At 46.0% G+C, this 15,629-nt stretch overlaps 1 protein-coding gene across 1 annotated transcript; it reads left to right on the top strand.

The window, feature by feature from the left end:
* The first annotated feature begins 322 nt into the window (after positions 1 to 322).
* LOC100673305 (melanoma-associated antigen B2-like) lies at positions 323 to 1,327 on the top strand. The gene has a single exon (XM_010595812.2). It carries the CDS (start codon positions 323 to 325, stop codon positions 1,325 to 1,327), a length of 1,005 nt encoding a protein of 334 aa, XP_010594114.2.
* Positions 1,328 to 15,629: the final 14,302 nt, after the last annotated feature.

The raw sequence follows: 15,629 nt of genomic DNA, 5'->3' as shown, positions 1-15,629 counted from the left end.
ACTTAGAAGAACCCCGTATAACCCAGTACAGAGTCCATAGTGCCAGGCCCTGCTGTCACCCCGGTAAGCCCCAAGCATGGCTGGCAATCTACAAACTAAACCTTCCTCTAATTTCCTCTCTAGGGTCCTGAGCAGGACAGTAGGAGCCTTGTGGGGTCCTAGAGCAGTGCCCTCCAAGAATCCTGCAAAGGCAGCATTTGTTAAAGCCAAGGAGGCATCTCTCTGCTGCAGGGGTGCACATCTTCTCTGCCTCCCTCCTCCAGTGGGCCCACATCACCTGCCCTCCATACACTCCTGCCTGCTGTCCTTGACCAGAGTCATCATGCCTCGTGGTCACAAGAGTAAGCTCCGTGGCAGTGAGAAACGTCGCCAGGCCAAAGGTGACACCCACAGTGTCGATGGTGCTCAGGCCACTGTAGCACAGGAGGAACGGTCCCCTTCTTCTTCCTCTCCTTTTGGGGGGTTTCCCCCGAGCTCCCCTGCTACTGCCGTTCCCCAGGGGCCTCAGAGCATCCCGCCCATCACCACTGCTGCTGCCGGTGCTTCGGGCACAAGAGCTGCTGGAGGGGCCGAGGGCCAAGATGAGGGAGGTCCAAGTTCCTCTGCGGCCCCGGCCCCCACTGAGAGGTCTCAAAGAGACCCCGTAACCCGGAGGGTGAGCACGTTGTTGCAGTTCCTGCTGTACAAGTATAAAATGAAAGAGCCCATTACGAAGGCAGAAATGATGAAGATCATCAACAAAAGGCACAAGGAGCACTTCCCTGACATCCTGAGGAGAGCCTCTGTGCACCTGGAGGTGGTCTTTGGGCTTGACCTGAAGGAAGTCGACTCCAAAGGTCAATCCTATGCCGTTGTCAGCAAATTTGAGATCAGCAAGGAAGAGAATTTTATCGGTAGCCGGGGGTTTCCCAAGAATGGGCTCCTGATGCCTCTCCTGGGCATGATCTACAGGAATGGCGACCGGGCCACCGAGGAGGAGATGTGGGCATTCCTGAATGTGCTGGGGATCTACGATGGGAAGTGGCACTTCATGTTTGGGGAGCCCAGGAAGCTTATCACCAAAGATTTGGTGCAGGAAAAGTACCTGGAGTACCGGCAGGTGCCCAACAGTGATCCTCCATGCTACGAATTCCTGTGGGGTCCCAGAGCCCACACTGAAGCCAACAAGAAAAAAGTCCTGGAGTTTTTGGCCAAGATCAGTGCTACAGACCCCAGTGCCTTCCAAGCTCTGTATGAAGAAATTTGGAGATTGAAGACGAGAGAGCCACAGGCAGAGAATGGGCCTGGGCTGGTCCTAATGCCAGGGCAAGGGCCCCTTTCAGGGTGAAGTCCAGCTTTTCCTCCCACCCCTAGTGAAGTGTGATGGAGATTCTTCACTTTGTTGTTGAAAATGGCTGTTAACCTTCTAATTAGTGGAGGCAAGGTGGGGCTGGAGGGAGCTCGTGTATGTCTTCTTGTGTTCCTGTTATACTCGAGTGACTTGTAGATTTCGCTCGGTTTTTGTATTTTTCAAATGTTGTTCTTTTTAATTGAAGGTTTACTGAGTTTCAGAATCTGAATTCATCCTTATGCATTTATTGCTTGATTTTTGTATTGTGTAAAACAAATTGAAAATCCTTGAATCTTTTTTCATGATCTAGTGCCAGTTAACATGGCATCAGGATAGGGATAACCTTGGAAATTTTAAAGTGTCTGCAGAGAGCAGTTGGGATCACAAGGTAAAGGTGGAAATATATAAAAAAGTTGGTGAACTCCTGGTTTCCCTTATTCCTTCTGGTAAAAGTAAAATATACATGCACCTGGATTCGTTTAGCTTATTCAGAGATATGGGAGAAAATAAATCGTGATGATTTCTAGCTCTTGTTCACTGGTTCTTATTTTCCCCAAAGAGTAATTGAGCGTCTGCTCTTTGGAAGGCTTCACGCTAGTACTGGGGACATTTAGGCAAAGACACTGCAGCCCCTGTGCATAGATTTTAAAGTATAAGAGCAGCTATGAAATAAGAGGAGGTAGAGATACTCTCCAAGACCTAAGGACTAGTACAAAAGGAGTGTGCACTTCAGGGATCCCTCTGGTGTAAATGCCCTGAGGGAGGTCAGTTTGGGGCCTTGGGACACTTTGATCTCTCATGGTGGGGGTGGGGGGATAGTGTTGGGGAGTGGATTTTCACAGTAGGCTACATGGGGTGGACAAGGGTAGGGGGTGGGTAAAGTGGATTGGGTGTGGCAGGGGGAGTCCAGATGAGGCTGTGGTGGGGGGTGAGCAGGGCCAGACACTCCCATGATGTGTATCAGCCTGGAGAGGCTGAGCCTGGAATGGAAACCAGCTCTTCCCAGTTACTCTGGGTTTGTGGACAAACCAGAGAGGAATTCCCTCCTGGGTCAGGGCTGGAAGATGCCCTGTGTTCTTGTCCCAGTGCACTTGAACACATGCAGAGACTGGGTGTGATATGCACAGTGTGTCCACGGAGTTCCTGACAAATAGGGAGCTACTCCTTCGTGCCAAGAAGCCACTGTTAGAAGCCTCTCGTGCTGAGCTGGGGGAGCCAGAGCCCATGCCATTGAAAGGACTTTAGAATTAGGTTACCTTGAGTGTCATTTGGCAAACCCCAGGTGAAGACTAGACTCTTGGCTGTGGTGATGTGAATAAAAATTGGGGTGACTTAGCTGGAAGTGCAGCTGGAAGGGTGAGTTGTTGGTCCTAACAATAATTCTAGGAGTTTTGTGTTGCATTAAACTGAGGCAACCTGCTCCACACGCACATTAAATATCATACTGCCTAATATGGACTGAATTCCCCCCTCCCCAAATAGTTGTTGTAATTCCTAACCCTATTCCTGTGGATATAATCCCATCTGGGCCCTGGATTTCTTTGTTATGTTAATGTTACAGTGTTAGTATAGGGCCTGTCTTAAGTCAACCCACCAGTGGCTCCACTGCAAAGAGGTGTGGCCCTCTTCCTCCATAGGGGTTACAGCCTGGGAAACCCTATGGGGCATTTCTGCTTCGTCCTATAGGGAGGGAATCAAATCAATGGCAGTGCGTTTAGTGTTTTTGTGGGGCTTTTATTTTATTTTTTGTCGGGGTTTTATTAACTCAATCTCTACGGAGATATAAAAGAGCAGATTGAGCAAGCAGTGAACTAAGTAAGCACAGATAGGGGAAGATTGGTACCACGCCACCTGAGATCTCCAAGGAACCAAGAAACAGAAGCTGAACAAAGACAAGAACCTTCCCCCAGAGCCAACAGAGAGAACAAGCCTTCCCTTAGAACAGGTGCCCTGGAATCAGACTTCTAGCCTCCTAAACTGTGAGAAAATAAGTTTGTGTGTTAAAGCCACCCACTAGTGCCATTTGTCTTAGAGCAGCACTGGATAAGTTGGACACTACCTAATGGGTGACATAAAGGTTTGCCCTTGATTACTAACCTGAAAGTTGGAAGTGCGAACCCACCCAGCGGCACCTCAGAAGAAAGGCCAGGCAATATGTCTGTGTAAAGACTCCCACCAAGAGAACCCTATGGGGGCGGCTCTACTCTCTAACACATGGAGTCGCACTGAGCCAAAATCAACTCAACGGCAAGAACTGAATATAAAATATAATTTAGTTTCTCTTTCTAAGCAATTATTTCTTCTGATTTCCGTTTTTTTTTTTCCCCTAGAGCGATGTATATTCTCCGACATCTCCTGGAGAAAACAAAACAAAACATTCTCAGAGAGGAGGGTGGTACTGTGTGGTGTCAGAATAAAGTAATAGCTGATATTATTTAAAGACCCAGTATTTGCCAGGGACTTTGCCAGGTGCTTCACATGCATTTCACAGAATGCACCGGCCCTAGGAGACAGGGCTTATCAAACCCCCTTCATAGACGAAGAACCTGGGGCGCTGAGAGTTTGGTAATGTGGGCGAGTCCACACCTCTAGTACACGACCAGGCTGGACTAGACCGCTGGGTTGGATTTGTCTGGAGCCCACACTGTTCCACTCCTCCAAGACAAAGACTGACTTGGTGTCTCTAAATTCACTTTTCTTCTCACTGCTCCAAAATGTATCTCAGGCAAGAAAAACAATAGCTTTGTGCCCAAAGCACTGGCTTGGACTACACAGGCGGAGTTGTAAGAGTAAATGAGAGGTAACGATAAGGAGAAAGCCCGGGTGGAGCAGTGGTTAAGCCCTCAGCCGCTAACCAAAAGGCTGGCAGTTCAAACCCATCCAGCGGCTCCACAGGACAAGGACCTGGTGATCTGCCCTCATACAGATTACAGCCCGTGGGGCAGTTCTGCTCTGTCACAGGGGTCACTGTGAGTAGAAACCGACTGGACAGCCCCTAACAGAACAACAGTAATAAGGAAAAGAAACAGAATATCTGGTGACCTCTATACATGCTACGCCAGATGACCTGAGAAGATGAGGGGCTCACAAAACCATCCTGGGGAGCCCCTGCCTGGAGAAAATATATCTATTAGAGCAGAAATCACATGACACCCTACGTGTGGCTGATGAAAAGAAGGGATAGCTGAGATTTTTTTTTCTCTGACAGCATAGACCACCTGTCCTGGGCCTCCTGCCTTGTGCTGCAGCTTCCTCATCTCACATCACTCCTGGGACAGGCACCCATTTCTTTGATTAAAAACTGCTCATGTTTTTAGTCAAAGATACAGGAGCCAACATAGAGACCCCCATGTAGGAAGACTGGGGAAACCAGCACACTAGAGTTTAGGAGTCACCCAGAGACTGACTGGCACCTGCTCTAACTTAGTCATCTAGTGTTGCTGTAACAGAAATACCACAAGTGGATGGCTTCAACAAAGAGAAATTTATTTCTTCACAGTAGAGTAGGCTAAAAGTCCATATTCAGGGTGTCAGCTCCAGGAGAAGGCTTTCCTCCTCTGTCAGCCTTCTCATATATCTTCCCCAGGACTAGGAGCTTCTCCGCGCAGGAACCCCAGGTCCAAAGGACACACTCAGCTCCCAGCACTGCTTTCTTGGTGTTACGAGGTCTCCCCTCTTTGTTTGTTTCCCCTTCCATTTTATCTCATGAGAGAGAAAAGGCAGTAGAGGCCACACCCTAGGGAAACTCCCTCTACATTGGCTCAGGGCTGTGACCTGGGTAAGGGTGTTACAATCTGACCCTAATCCTCTTTAACGTAAAATTACAATCACAGAATGGAGGGCCAGCAAACAATACTGGTAATCATGGCCGAGCCAAATTGATACACAGGATTTGGGGGGGACACAATTCAATCCATGACATGCCCTCTGACCTAGAAAGCCCCAGGCAGGGTGGTCAGGCTGAGCATCCCCTCACTTATCCTTCAGAGTTCTCAGGGACTTGAGAGCCTTGGCCTAAGAAGGGCACCTCAAGTCAGTAGATGCAGGAGTCTCAGCCTCTGATAGACAACAAGGTGATGGTCCTAACTGAGGATGATGGAAGGACCCAGCCAGAAGAGTGGGGTCCCATAGAGTTCTACCCTGGCTATCAGTCCTTGCAGCTCTAGAACAGCCCTGTCTGGATGTAGCTCAGGGGACCCAAGTCAGCAGGGAACTAGATGAGGGGAGCAGTCTCAGGTCAACAGAGCATGGAGTCCCATGACAAGTCGTGTCAGGGTGAGGACCCTGAAGGAACAATGAGGAACTCTTTACATTGGGCTGCTAATCCAAAGGGTGAACGTTCCAGTCCAACCAGAGGCACCTGAGAAGAAAGGCCTGGCAATCCAGTTCTGAAAAATCAGTCATTGGAAAGCCCATGGAGCACAGTTGTTCTTGGCACACATGGGGTTGCCATAAGTTGGCATCAATGCAACAATAACTGGTGAGGTTGTGAACTGCCTTAGTTTCTGTTAAGGGTCACATCCCCCACTTATACCCTTCACTTCATCTCGCCTTTGAGTTTCAGAGGAAGAGACGTCCAGGAATCCTTCTGGATCCTGAAAATTCTTGGTCCTTTGAACTCATCTTTCCATTCAGAAGTTTATTTTGCTTTGTTCATCAGCAGCTTTCCCTTTGCAGTGAATATGTGAAAATATCATGAGAGGTATAAGCAGTAATAGACATGGGAACTATCTTTATAGAACAAAGAAAATGATAGCTAAAATTTATTGGGTGTTTTCTATATACCATCTTGCATGTTAATCGTTTACCATACATTAGTTCATACACCAGCCCTATTATTGACCCCATTTTACAGATGCAGAAATGGAGGTTCAGCGAACGTTATTTGCTTTAAGTCACAGTAAGTGATGGAATTCAGATCTTTCTTCAGTGCTTTTGCTCTGAACTATTATACTTAAAAACAGATATAAAGAAACCTAGGAATTTATTCTTATCTCTGAAGGTAACTTCTGTATCAATGAAGAGAATGCAACTCTCCTTTCTTTATCTTTAAGGGCCTATCTAGCTACCTTTGACTATGATCCAAAATAAAAAGTCTTTAACCTGAGTCCAGTTCCTTGGCACTTACATGTTTCTTCATATCTTGTCCATTATTATCTGTCCTCCTCTATCAGGAAACTAAATTTTTATTATTTCATTTTTTATTGTATGTTACATGAAGGTTTACAGAGCATACTAGCTTCTTATTATAAAATTAGTACACATATTATTTTGTGACACTGGTTGCCAACCCCAGGACATGTGAACAGACTCTTCTTCTTGACCTTGGGTTCCCTATTACCAGCTTTCCTGTCCTTTCCTGCCTTGTCATCCTCACCCCTGGGCTGGTGTGCCCATCTAGACTCATTTTGTTCTTTGGGCCTGCCTAATCTTTACCTGAAGGGTCATCCGTAGGAGTGACATCAGTACTGAGGTATAATGGTGTCCGGAAACATTCTCTCGTGATTGCTCCGCTCTCTATCAGACAGTAAATCTGGTCTTCTTTTTTTTTTTTCTTTCTTATGAGCTAGAATGTTGTTCTACATCTTTGTCCATCTGTGTCCACAATCCCCTATTGTGATCACTGTCAGAGCAGTCAGGGATAGTAGCCGGGCTCCATCTAGTTGTTCTGTACTCAGTCTGGTGGAGCCTGTGGTTGTTGTGGTCCATTAGTTCTTTGGACTAATCTTTTCCTTGTGTCTTTGGTTTCCTTCATTCTCCTTTGCTCCTGATGGGGTGGGATCAGTGGAGTATCTTAGATGGTTGCTCACAGGCATTTAAGGCCCGAGATGCTATTCAGCAAAGTATAACGCAGAACATTTCTTTATAAACTCTCTTATCCCAGTTAAGCTGGAGTCTCCCGGAGACCGTGGTCCCCTCAGCCCTCAGCCCAGTAATCTGGTCGCTCAGGGAGTTTGGATGTGTCTATGGAGCTTCCATGACCTTTCCTTGAATAAGTTGTGCTGGCTTCCCCAGTACTGTCTACTGTCTTACCCTTCACCAAAGTTACCACTAGGATACCAAAACTCCTAACGGTAGTTGTTCGGCAAGAGGATATTCTTTCCATTGAAATAGTTTTTTACTATTTGAATTTTTGAACAATGTGCATGTATTACATTTTCAACAAAATTTTAAACCTAATTCGAACGTAATATCCTTTGAAATTCAACACAATTCTAAAAGATAATACTAAAATAATGATCTTTTTAGAATAATTATCCTTTTAAAAATGAACACTGGGAAAAGGTAATTGGATCTAAGGCTATCTCTACATGATGTCAACCCAACGAGCGGTTTATTCATTGGGTGAAGATTTTGGGGGTTCGAGTCAATGCAGAGGTGCCTCAGAAGAAATGCCTGGTGACCCATTTCCAGAAAATTCAGTCACTGAAAAGCCTGTGGAGCCTAGTCCTACCCTGACACACATGGGATTGCCAAGAGTTGTAATCAACTGGACAGAAAGAGGTTTGGTTTGGTTTAGGACAGACCTCAGGGTCACACTGAGATGATCTAGAATTTGTGGAGATTCAGCAAGGTGACTTATTCATAAAGTACCTCTTCTAGTGCCTGATATGTTTAATGTATTTTAAAATGCTTTCCAGGCTTGGAGTCTTCTAAAATAATACAAACCCGAAGGAGGTATTTGCATCTCTGGTGGAATTGTGGCCTAGGATAGATGTGTTAGGGAGCCCCCAAAAGGATAGACAGAAGCTAAAGGAAACTAACAAGATGACCAAGGCTTCAGTCTTCAGTTAAAAAGGGATGTTGCTGTGAATTGGGAGTCCCTGTGTGGTGCAAATGGTTAACACTTTACATTGGGCTGCTAATCAAATGGTTGGAGGTTCTGGTTCAACCAGAGGCACCTCGGAAGAAAGTCCTGGCAATCCAATTCTCAAAAATCAGCCATTCGAAGTCCTATGGAGCACAGTTGTTCTCTGGCACACATGGGTTCGCACTGAGTTGGAATCAACTCAACACTAACTGGTAAGGTTGTGAAGTGCCTTATTTTCTCTTGGCAGCCACATCTCCCCTTTATACCCAGCACGTTATCTCTCCTTTGAGTTTGAGAAGAAGAGACATGCAGGAACCCTTCTGGCTCCTGAAAATTCCTGGTCCTATGAACTTGCCTTTCCTTTCAGAAGTTTATCTTCCTTTCTTCACCAGCAAATTTCCCTTTGCAGTACATATGCTAAAGTATCATGAGATCTACCTGGTGCATTTTTTTCACCTGTCCATAAGTGGCCACCTTGATTACCCTCCCTGTTGTCCAAGCCTTGGGAAGCCCCTTCCCATACTTACCCTGGACTTTGCCATAGTGTTTGCTTTGCTCAATGGGATAATAGCAAACATGACACAAGTAGAGACTTTTAAAGATATCTTGTGACCACCACCATGTGAACAAATGCAGGCTAAACTGCTGGATGGTGAATGCTGAATGGCGTAAATACCTCCTTTGCCCTTGCCAACAGAAAGACAGACAGCCAAATAAGAGACATCTGCGTGAGGCCACGGACCATCAGCTGACCACAAACTCAGGAGTGAACCCAGACAACACTACATGGTGCAGAGATGTGCCATCCCAACTGAAACCATGGACTCATGAACAAATTAATGGCTGTTGTTTTAAGCCACTAAATTTTGGCATGGTTTGTTATAGAGATAAATCTTTACTTAACTATATAACCTTTCCAGCTACAGCATTTTCTTCCATTCATTGCCAAACGTTTTATTTCCTATCAAATACTCACTTATGTAACACATAATATTATAAGTATACTATGTGATAGGGACTGTGAAAGCAATAATGCATAGAATAGGAAGCAATAACAGACATTGCAGCTATCTTTATGGAACAAAGAAAATGATGATGGCTAAAATTTATTGAGTGTTTTCCATGTGACTTCTAGCATGTTAATCTTTTAGCATACATTAGTTCATACATGAATTTTATTCTTGACCCCATTTTACAGATGCAGAAATGGAGGTTCAGGCAATGTTAAGATATTTGCTTTAAGTCACAGTAAGTGGTGGAATTCTGATCTTTCTCCAGCACCTGTGCTCTGGACCATTATCCATTAGTTTAGGAACAGTTATATAGAAACCTAGGAATTCAGTCTTAGGTCTGACAGTAACTTCTGCGTAAGTGAAGAGAATGTTAACTCTCCTTTCTGTATCTTAAAGGTTCTGTCTAGCTGCCCATTTACTGTGATCCAGAATAAAAAGTCTTCTTCTGACTCCATTTCCTTGCCCCTTAGACTTTGCTTCATGTCTTGTCTATTAGTATCTGTCCTCTTCTATGAGGAAACTAATTTTTTTTTTATTGTACTTTAGATGAAGGTTCTAGGGCAAACTAGTTTCTTATTAAACAATACACATACTGTTTAGTGACAAGGGTTGTCAGCCCCAAGACATATCAACACTCTCCCCTTCTCGAACTTGTGTTCCCTGTTACCAGCTTTCTTGTCCAGTGCTGCCTTCTCGTCCTCGCCCCTGGTCTGGTGTGCCCATTTAGACTCATTGTTTTTTAATGGGCCTGCCTAATCTTTGGCTGAAGGGTGAACTTCAGCAGTGACGACAGTACTGAGCTATAGGGGTCTCTGGGGGCATACTCTTGGGATTCTCCAGTCTCTGTGAGACACTAAGTGTGTTTTGTGTGCATGTGTGTGTGTGTGTGTGTGACTAGAATTTTATTCAACATTTTTCTCCTGCTCTGCCCAGGACTCTCTATTGTTGATGCCCCTCAGAGCAGTCAGTGGTGGTAGCCTGGCACCATCTGGTTGTACTGGACTAACTCTGGTGGAGACCGTAGTAGCTGTGGTCCATTAGTCCTTTGGACTAATCTTGTCCTCGTATCTTTATTTTTCTTCATTCTCCCTTGCTCCCAAAGGAGTGAGACTAGTAGAGTATCTTAAATGGCCGCTGACAGGCTTTATGATCCCAGATGCTACTCATCAAAGTAAGAATATAGAACATTTTCATTGTAAACTATGTTATTGCAATTGAACTAGATGTTCCCTGAGACCATGGACCCCACAGCCCTCAGCCTGTAACTTGGCCCCTCAGGGAGTTTGGATGTGTCTATGGAGCATCCATGGCCTTGCCTTGGATAAGTTGTGCTGGCTTCCCCAGCATTGTGTACTGTCTTCCCCATCACCAAAGTTACCACTAGGATACAAAAACTCTTTAACAGTAGTCGTCTTCGGGAAAGAGGACATTCTTTCCATTTAAACAGTTTTTTACTATTTGAATTTTATGTAGTAGTTTTTCAACAAAACTTTAAACCTAATTTGAAAGTAATATCTTCTGAAATTCAACAAAATTTTAGAAAAAGATAACATTAAAATATTTTTTTTGTAATAAGTATCCTTTTAAAAGTGAACAGTGTGAAAAGGTAATTGGATCTAAGGCTAGCTCTACATGGCATCAACCCAACAAGCAGTTTATTCATTGGGGGAAATATTTTGTGGCTTGAGTCAATCCGGAGGTGCCTCAGAACAAAGGCCTGGCAATCTATTTCCAAAAAATCACTCATTGAAAACCCTATGGAGCAAACCCAGTTGTACCGTGACACACAATCAGTTGCCATGAGTTGTAATAAACTTGACTGAAAGAGGTTCGGTTTGGTTTTGGATAGACCACAGAGTCAAACTGAGATGATCTAGAATTTGTGGAGAATCAGCAAGAAGGCTTACTCAAAAAGTACCTCCTCTAGTGCTGTTATGTTTAATATATTTTAAAATGCTTTCCGGGCTTGGAGTCTTCTAAACTCATACAAACATGAAGGAGATGTTTGCATCTCTGGTGGAATGTGGTCTAGGATAGATGTGTTAGGGAGCACCCAAAAGGATAGACATAAGCTAAAAGGAAACTAGCAAGATGACCAAGACATCAGACTTCACTAAATAGAGGATGTTGTTGTGAACTGGGAGTTCTTTGGTGCTTTACAATGGGCTTCTAATCAAAAGGTTGAAGGTTTGAGACCAACCAAATGTGCCTTGAAAGAAAGGCCTGGCAAACCACTTCTGGAAAATCAGCCATTGGAAACTGTGTGGAGCACATTTCTTCCCTGGCACACACAGGGTAGCAATGAGTTGAAGTCAACTCAACAGTAACTGCTAAGGTTGTGAACTGCCTTAGTTTCTGTTAAGGGCCATGTCTCCCTTTTACACCCATCACTTCCTCTCTCCTTTTAGTTTCAGAAGAAGAGACGTCCAGGAACCCTTTTAGCTCCTAATAATTCTTGGTCCTATGAACTCATCTTTCCTTCATCAGCAACTTTCCCTTTGCAGTAAATATGCTCAAATATCATGAGATCTCTCTGCTGCATTTTTTCCACCTGTGCATAAATGGCCACACTGATTACCCTCCCTTTTGTTCAAGCCTTGGGAAGTTCCTTCCCATACTGACTCTGGGCTTGGCCATACTGCTTGCTTTTCTCAATGGGATAATATCAAACATGACCAAAGGAGAGACTTGAAAAGACATGACACTGGGGTTTGCCTTCTCTTACTTTTCTTGAGATACCATGTGACCACCACCCAATGTGAACAAATGCAGGCTAGCCTGCTGAATGGCCTAGATATCTCCTTTGCCCCTGCCAACAGAAAGACAGCCAGCCAAGCAAGAGACATGTGAGTGAGGCCGTGGACCACCAGGTGACCACACACTCAGGAGTGAACCCAGACAACACTGCATGGTGCAGAGATGTGCCATCCCAACTGAAACCACAGACTCATGAACAAATAAATGGCTGTTGTTTTGAGCCACTAAATTTCGGCAGGGTTTATTATATAACATAAATCTGTACGTTAACTATATAACCTTTCTAGCTTCTGCTTTATTTTCTTCCATTCCTTCCCAAATATTTTATTTCCTACCAAGTAGTCACTTATCTACCACATAATTACATAAGCACACTGTGTGTAGGGACTGTGGTAACCAATAATGCATAAAATAGTGAGCAATAACAGGCATAGGAGCTATCTTTATGGAACAAAGAAAATGATGATAGCTAAAATTTATTGAGTTTTCTATGTAGCATCTTCCATGTTAATCTTTTAGCATACATTAGTTCATCCACCAACCCTACTATTGACCCCGTTTTACAGATGCAGAAATGGAGGTTCAGAGAACATTAAGATATTTGCTTTAAGTCACAGTAAGTGATGGAATTCAGACCTTTCTCCAGCGCTTGTGCTCTGAGCGCTTATACTTTAGTTTAAGAACACATATAAAGAAACCTAGGAATTCAGTCTTAGCCCTGACAGTAACTTCTGCATCAATAAAAAGAATGTAAGTCTCCTTTATCTTTAAGGGTCTGTCTAGCTACCCTTTTACTATGATGTAAAGTAAAAAGTCTTTAACCTGAGTCCAGTTCCTCACCACTTACGCTTTGCTTCATATCTTATCCATTAGTATCTGTTCTCTACTGGGAAACTAAAGCCTTTTTTATAATTTTTTATTGTATGTTAGATGAAGCTTTATACAGCAAACTAGTTTGTTATTAAACAATTAATACACATACTGTTTTGCGACATTGGTTGCCAACCCCATGACCCGTCAAATACTGTCCCTTCTCGACCTTGGGTTCCCCAATACCAGCTTTCCTGTCCCTTCCTGCCTTCTTGCCCTTGCCCCTGGGCTGGTGTGCCCATTTGGACTGCTTTGTTTTATGGCCTGTCTAATCTTTGGCTGAAGGATGACCCTCAGGAGTGACTTCAGTACTGATCATAAGGGTGTCTTAGGACCAATCTCTTGGGGTTTCTCCAGTCTCTCTCTGACAGGTGTCAAGGTGAGGACCCTGACTGAGGAATGAGGGAACCATCTGCCCCAGAACAGAGAAGGCCCCACAAAGTCCCTTCCGCCGCTGCTATCTGAATTGGGAAGCACAGCTCAGAGATTCAGACTAAGCACTACCCTCATTTCCTTCCCAGAAATGGCTATGCAGAGATTGTCTCAGGTCCTTGGTACATTGCTGTTGGCCCTAGTTTTGCAGAGGAGGACACCTAGACCCTAGTATGAGGCAGGATAAAGATCCTTCATGTTATGAAAGGATCGACAAAACAAAGGGCTCCTCATAGAGTCCCACCCCTGTTCACTGCTGTGTGAGGTCCCTGCAAAGCAGTCAGTCTCAGGCGCCCGTTTATTTCCTCCTGTAGGGGTTCTGTGTGGCAGAGGCTTTGGTCTAATGGGGGGTGGAAGGGAGAGCAGTTACAGTTCTCGAGCAGGAATAGACTTAGGACCTAACAGGAGTCAAAGTGAAGACCCTGTGTGTTTTGAGGGGACCCCCATCAAGAGAAAGACCCCTACAGGGCTCAGCCCCAGCTTTGATCCTGGAAAGCACCAGGCAGTTATCAGCCTGAAGTGCCCCCTCATTTCAGCACTAAGGGTGTCAGGAAGGGAAGGCCTTGGTCCAAAGGGGCAGCCCCTTTTATGCAGAGGGTGGGGTCTTGTCCCTAACTGGAATAAGGTGTGGACCATGAGTGTTAAAGGGGCGATCTACCCCCAAAACAGGGTCCTCTCATAGCGCTGACCCAGCCGGTACGTTTGTGAAGCCCCAGGCAGGGGTAGCACGAGGCACGCCCTGAAGGCTCCCTCTAGGGTCTCTATGAGTTGAGGGTCTTGTTCTCAACCTGTGACTCAGGTGTGTATAGGCAGAATCCCCAGACTCTGATAGGTATCAAGGTGAGGACCTGAGTGAGCATAAAGGGACCACCCGAGTCTGCACAGTGGGGTTCCAGGGGTCCCGCCCTTGCTGTCGGTCCTCGGAATCCCCCCAATAGCCTTGGCCCTTAGAGGGCCCCATCCAGCCTTGGCCGGATGTGACATATCCTGGCGTCCTGTCTCCGCACAGGAAGTGCCAGAAAGTTGCGGCCCCTGATCTGAGGGCGCGGCTTATTATCAGAGGAGGGTGGAGTCTCAGGACTGGACAGGAGTCCAGGTGAGGACCCTGAGTGTGACCTAAAAGGAGCACCTAACCCAGAATAGAGGAGGTACCACCAAGTCTCTCCCAACCTCCAGCCTCAAGGCCACCAGGCCGACTTCGACCTGGAGAATCTCGGGGACTGGCAGGCCTTGGCCCAAGGAAGCACCCCAGTTTTCAAGAGGTAGGAAATCTAGACCCTAACTGCAGGCGGGGACCCTTAGTGCTGATGAGGAGGCCTCCCCGCAAAAGAGGGGCTGCCCACAACCCACCTGTGCTCTCAGCTCTGGGAGCCCCCAGGCAGGGGTAGCGAGATGTGCAGCACCCCGACTTCCCAGTATGGAGGTGAGGGCCTTGATGTGAGCCATCAATCCTACCCCTGCTTTCAGACGGGCTTAGGTTAGTAGAGGGAGGAATCCCAGGTCCTACCCGGAAACAAGTTTAGAAGCCTGAGTGAGGAATGAAGGCGTCACCAATTGAGAACTCTGGGGTCAGGGAACCCCTGCCGCCATGGCCAGCCCTAGGATTCCCAAAACAGCCTGCAGAGGGAATGGCTCACTCTGACTTTCAACTCTGAGGTCTCAGGAAGGTGTGGTTTTTGGTCTGAGGGATGTGGCCTCATGACAGCAGAGGGTGGGGTTCCAGGAATGGCGTAGAGTGAAGGGAAGACATAATTGATGCATTGGGACCACTCAACCCAAAATGGGGAGGATTGCAGTGGGATTTGCTAATGCCATTAGCCCTGGAATTCCAGGACAAATCTGGCAAGTTCAGGTGACTCTGGACTTCTCCCTGGAGTATCTGAGGGAGATGAGGGCCTTCGTTTAAGCCCCAATTCATGAGATAGATCCCAGATTATGGTGCAAGTGAAGGTAAAAATCCTTTAGAAGGCACTAGGGAATTAACCCCTCTTCTCCCTTCCCCCAAGAAGAGAGGAGGGTGCAGCAAAGCCTCCTACTGCTATTGTCCCAAGAGAGCCATGGTCAGAGGTGTCAGGCTAAGGTGCCCCCTGGTTTGTTCCTAGGGAAGGATGATCTCAGGGACATGAAATCCTTAGACTAATGGAGAAGCTTATTCAGGAGCGGAAACCCTAGTGGTGTAATGGTTAAGTACCGTGGCTGCTAACCCAAAGGTGGGCAGTTCAAATCCACCAGGCGCTTCTTGGAAACTCCATGGGGCAGTTCTACTCTGTCCTGTAGGGTCGCTATGAGTGGGAATCAACTCGATGGTAACGGGTACCAACGCGGTACTCAGCAGAGGCAGGAGACACGGTCTCTAATAGGAGTCAAGGTGTGGACACTGAGCCCTGATGAGGTGACTCCTCTCAGAAGAAAGGGG

This window comes from Loxodonta africana, chromosome X (genome assembly GCF_030014295.1).
Source record: "Loxodonta africana isolate mLoxAfr1 chromosome X, mLoxAfr1.hap2, whole genome shotgun sequence".
In the NCBI taxonomy this organism is placed as follows: Eukaryota; Metazoa; Chordata; class Mammalia; order Proboscidea; family Elephantidae; genus Loxodonta; species Loxodonta africana.
Note: the sequence above shows the minus strand (reverse complement) of the source record. Positions and strands in the feature narration are given on the sequence as shown.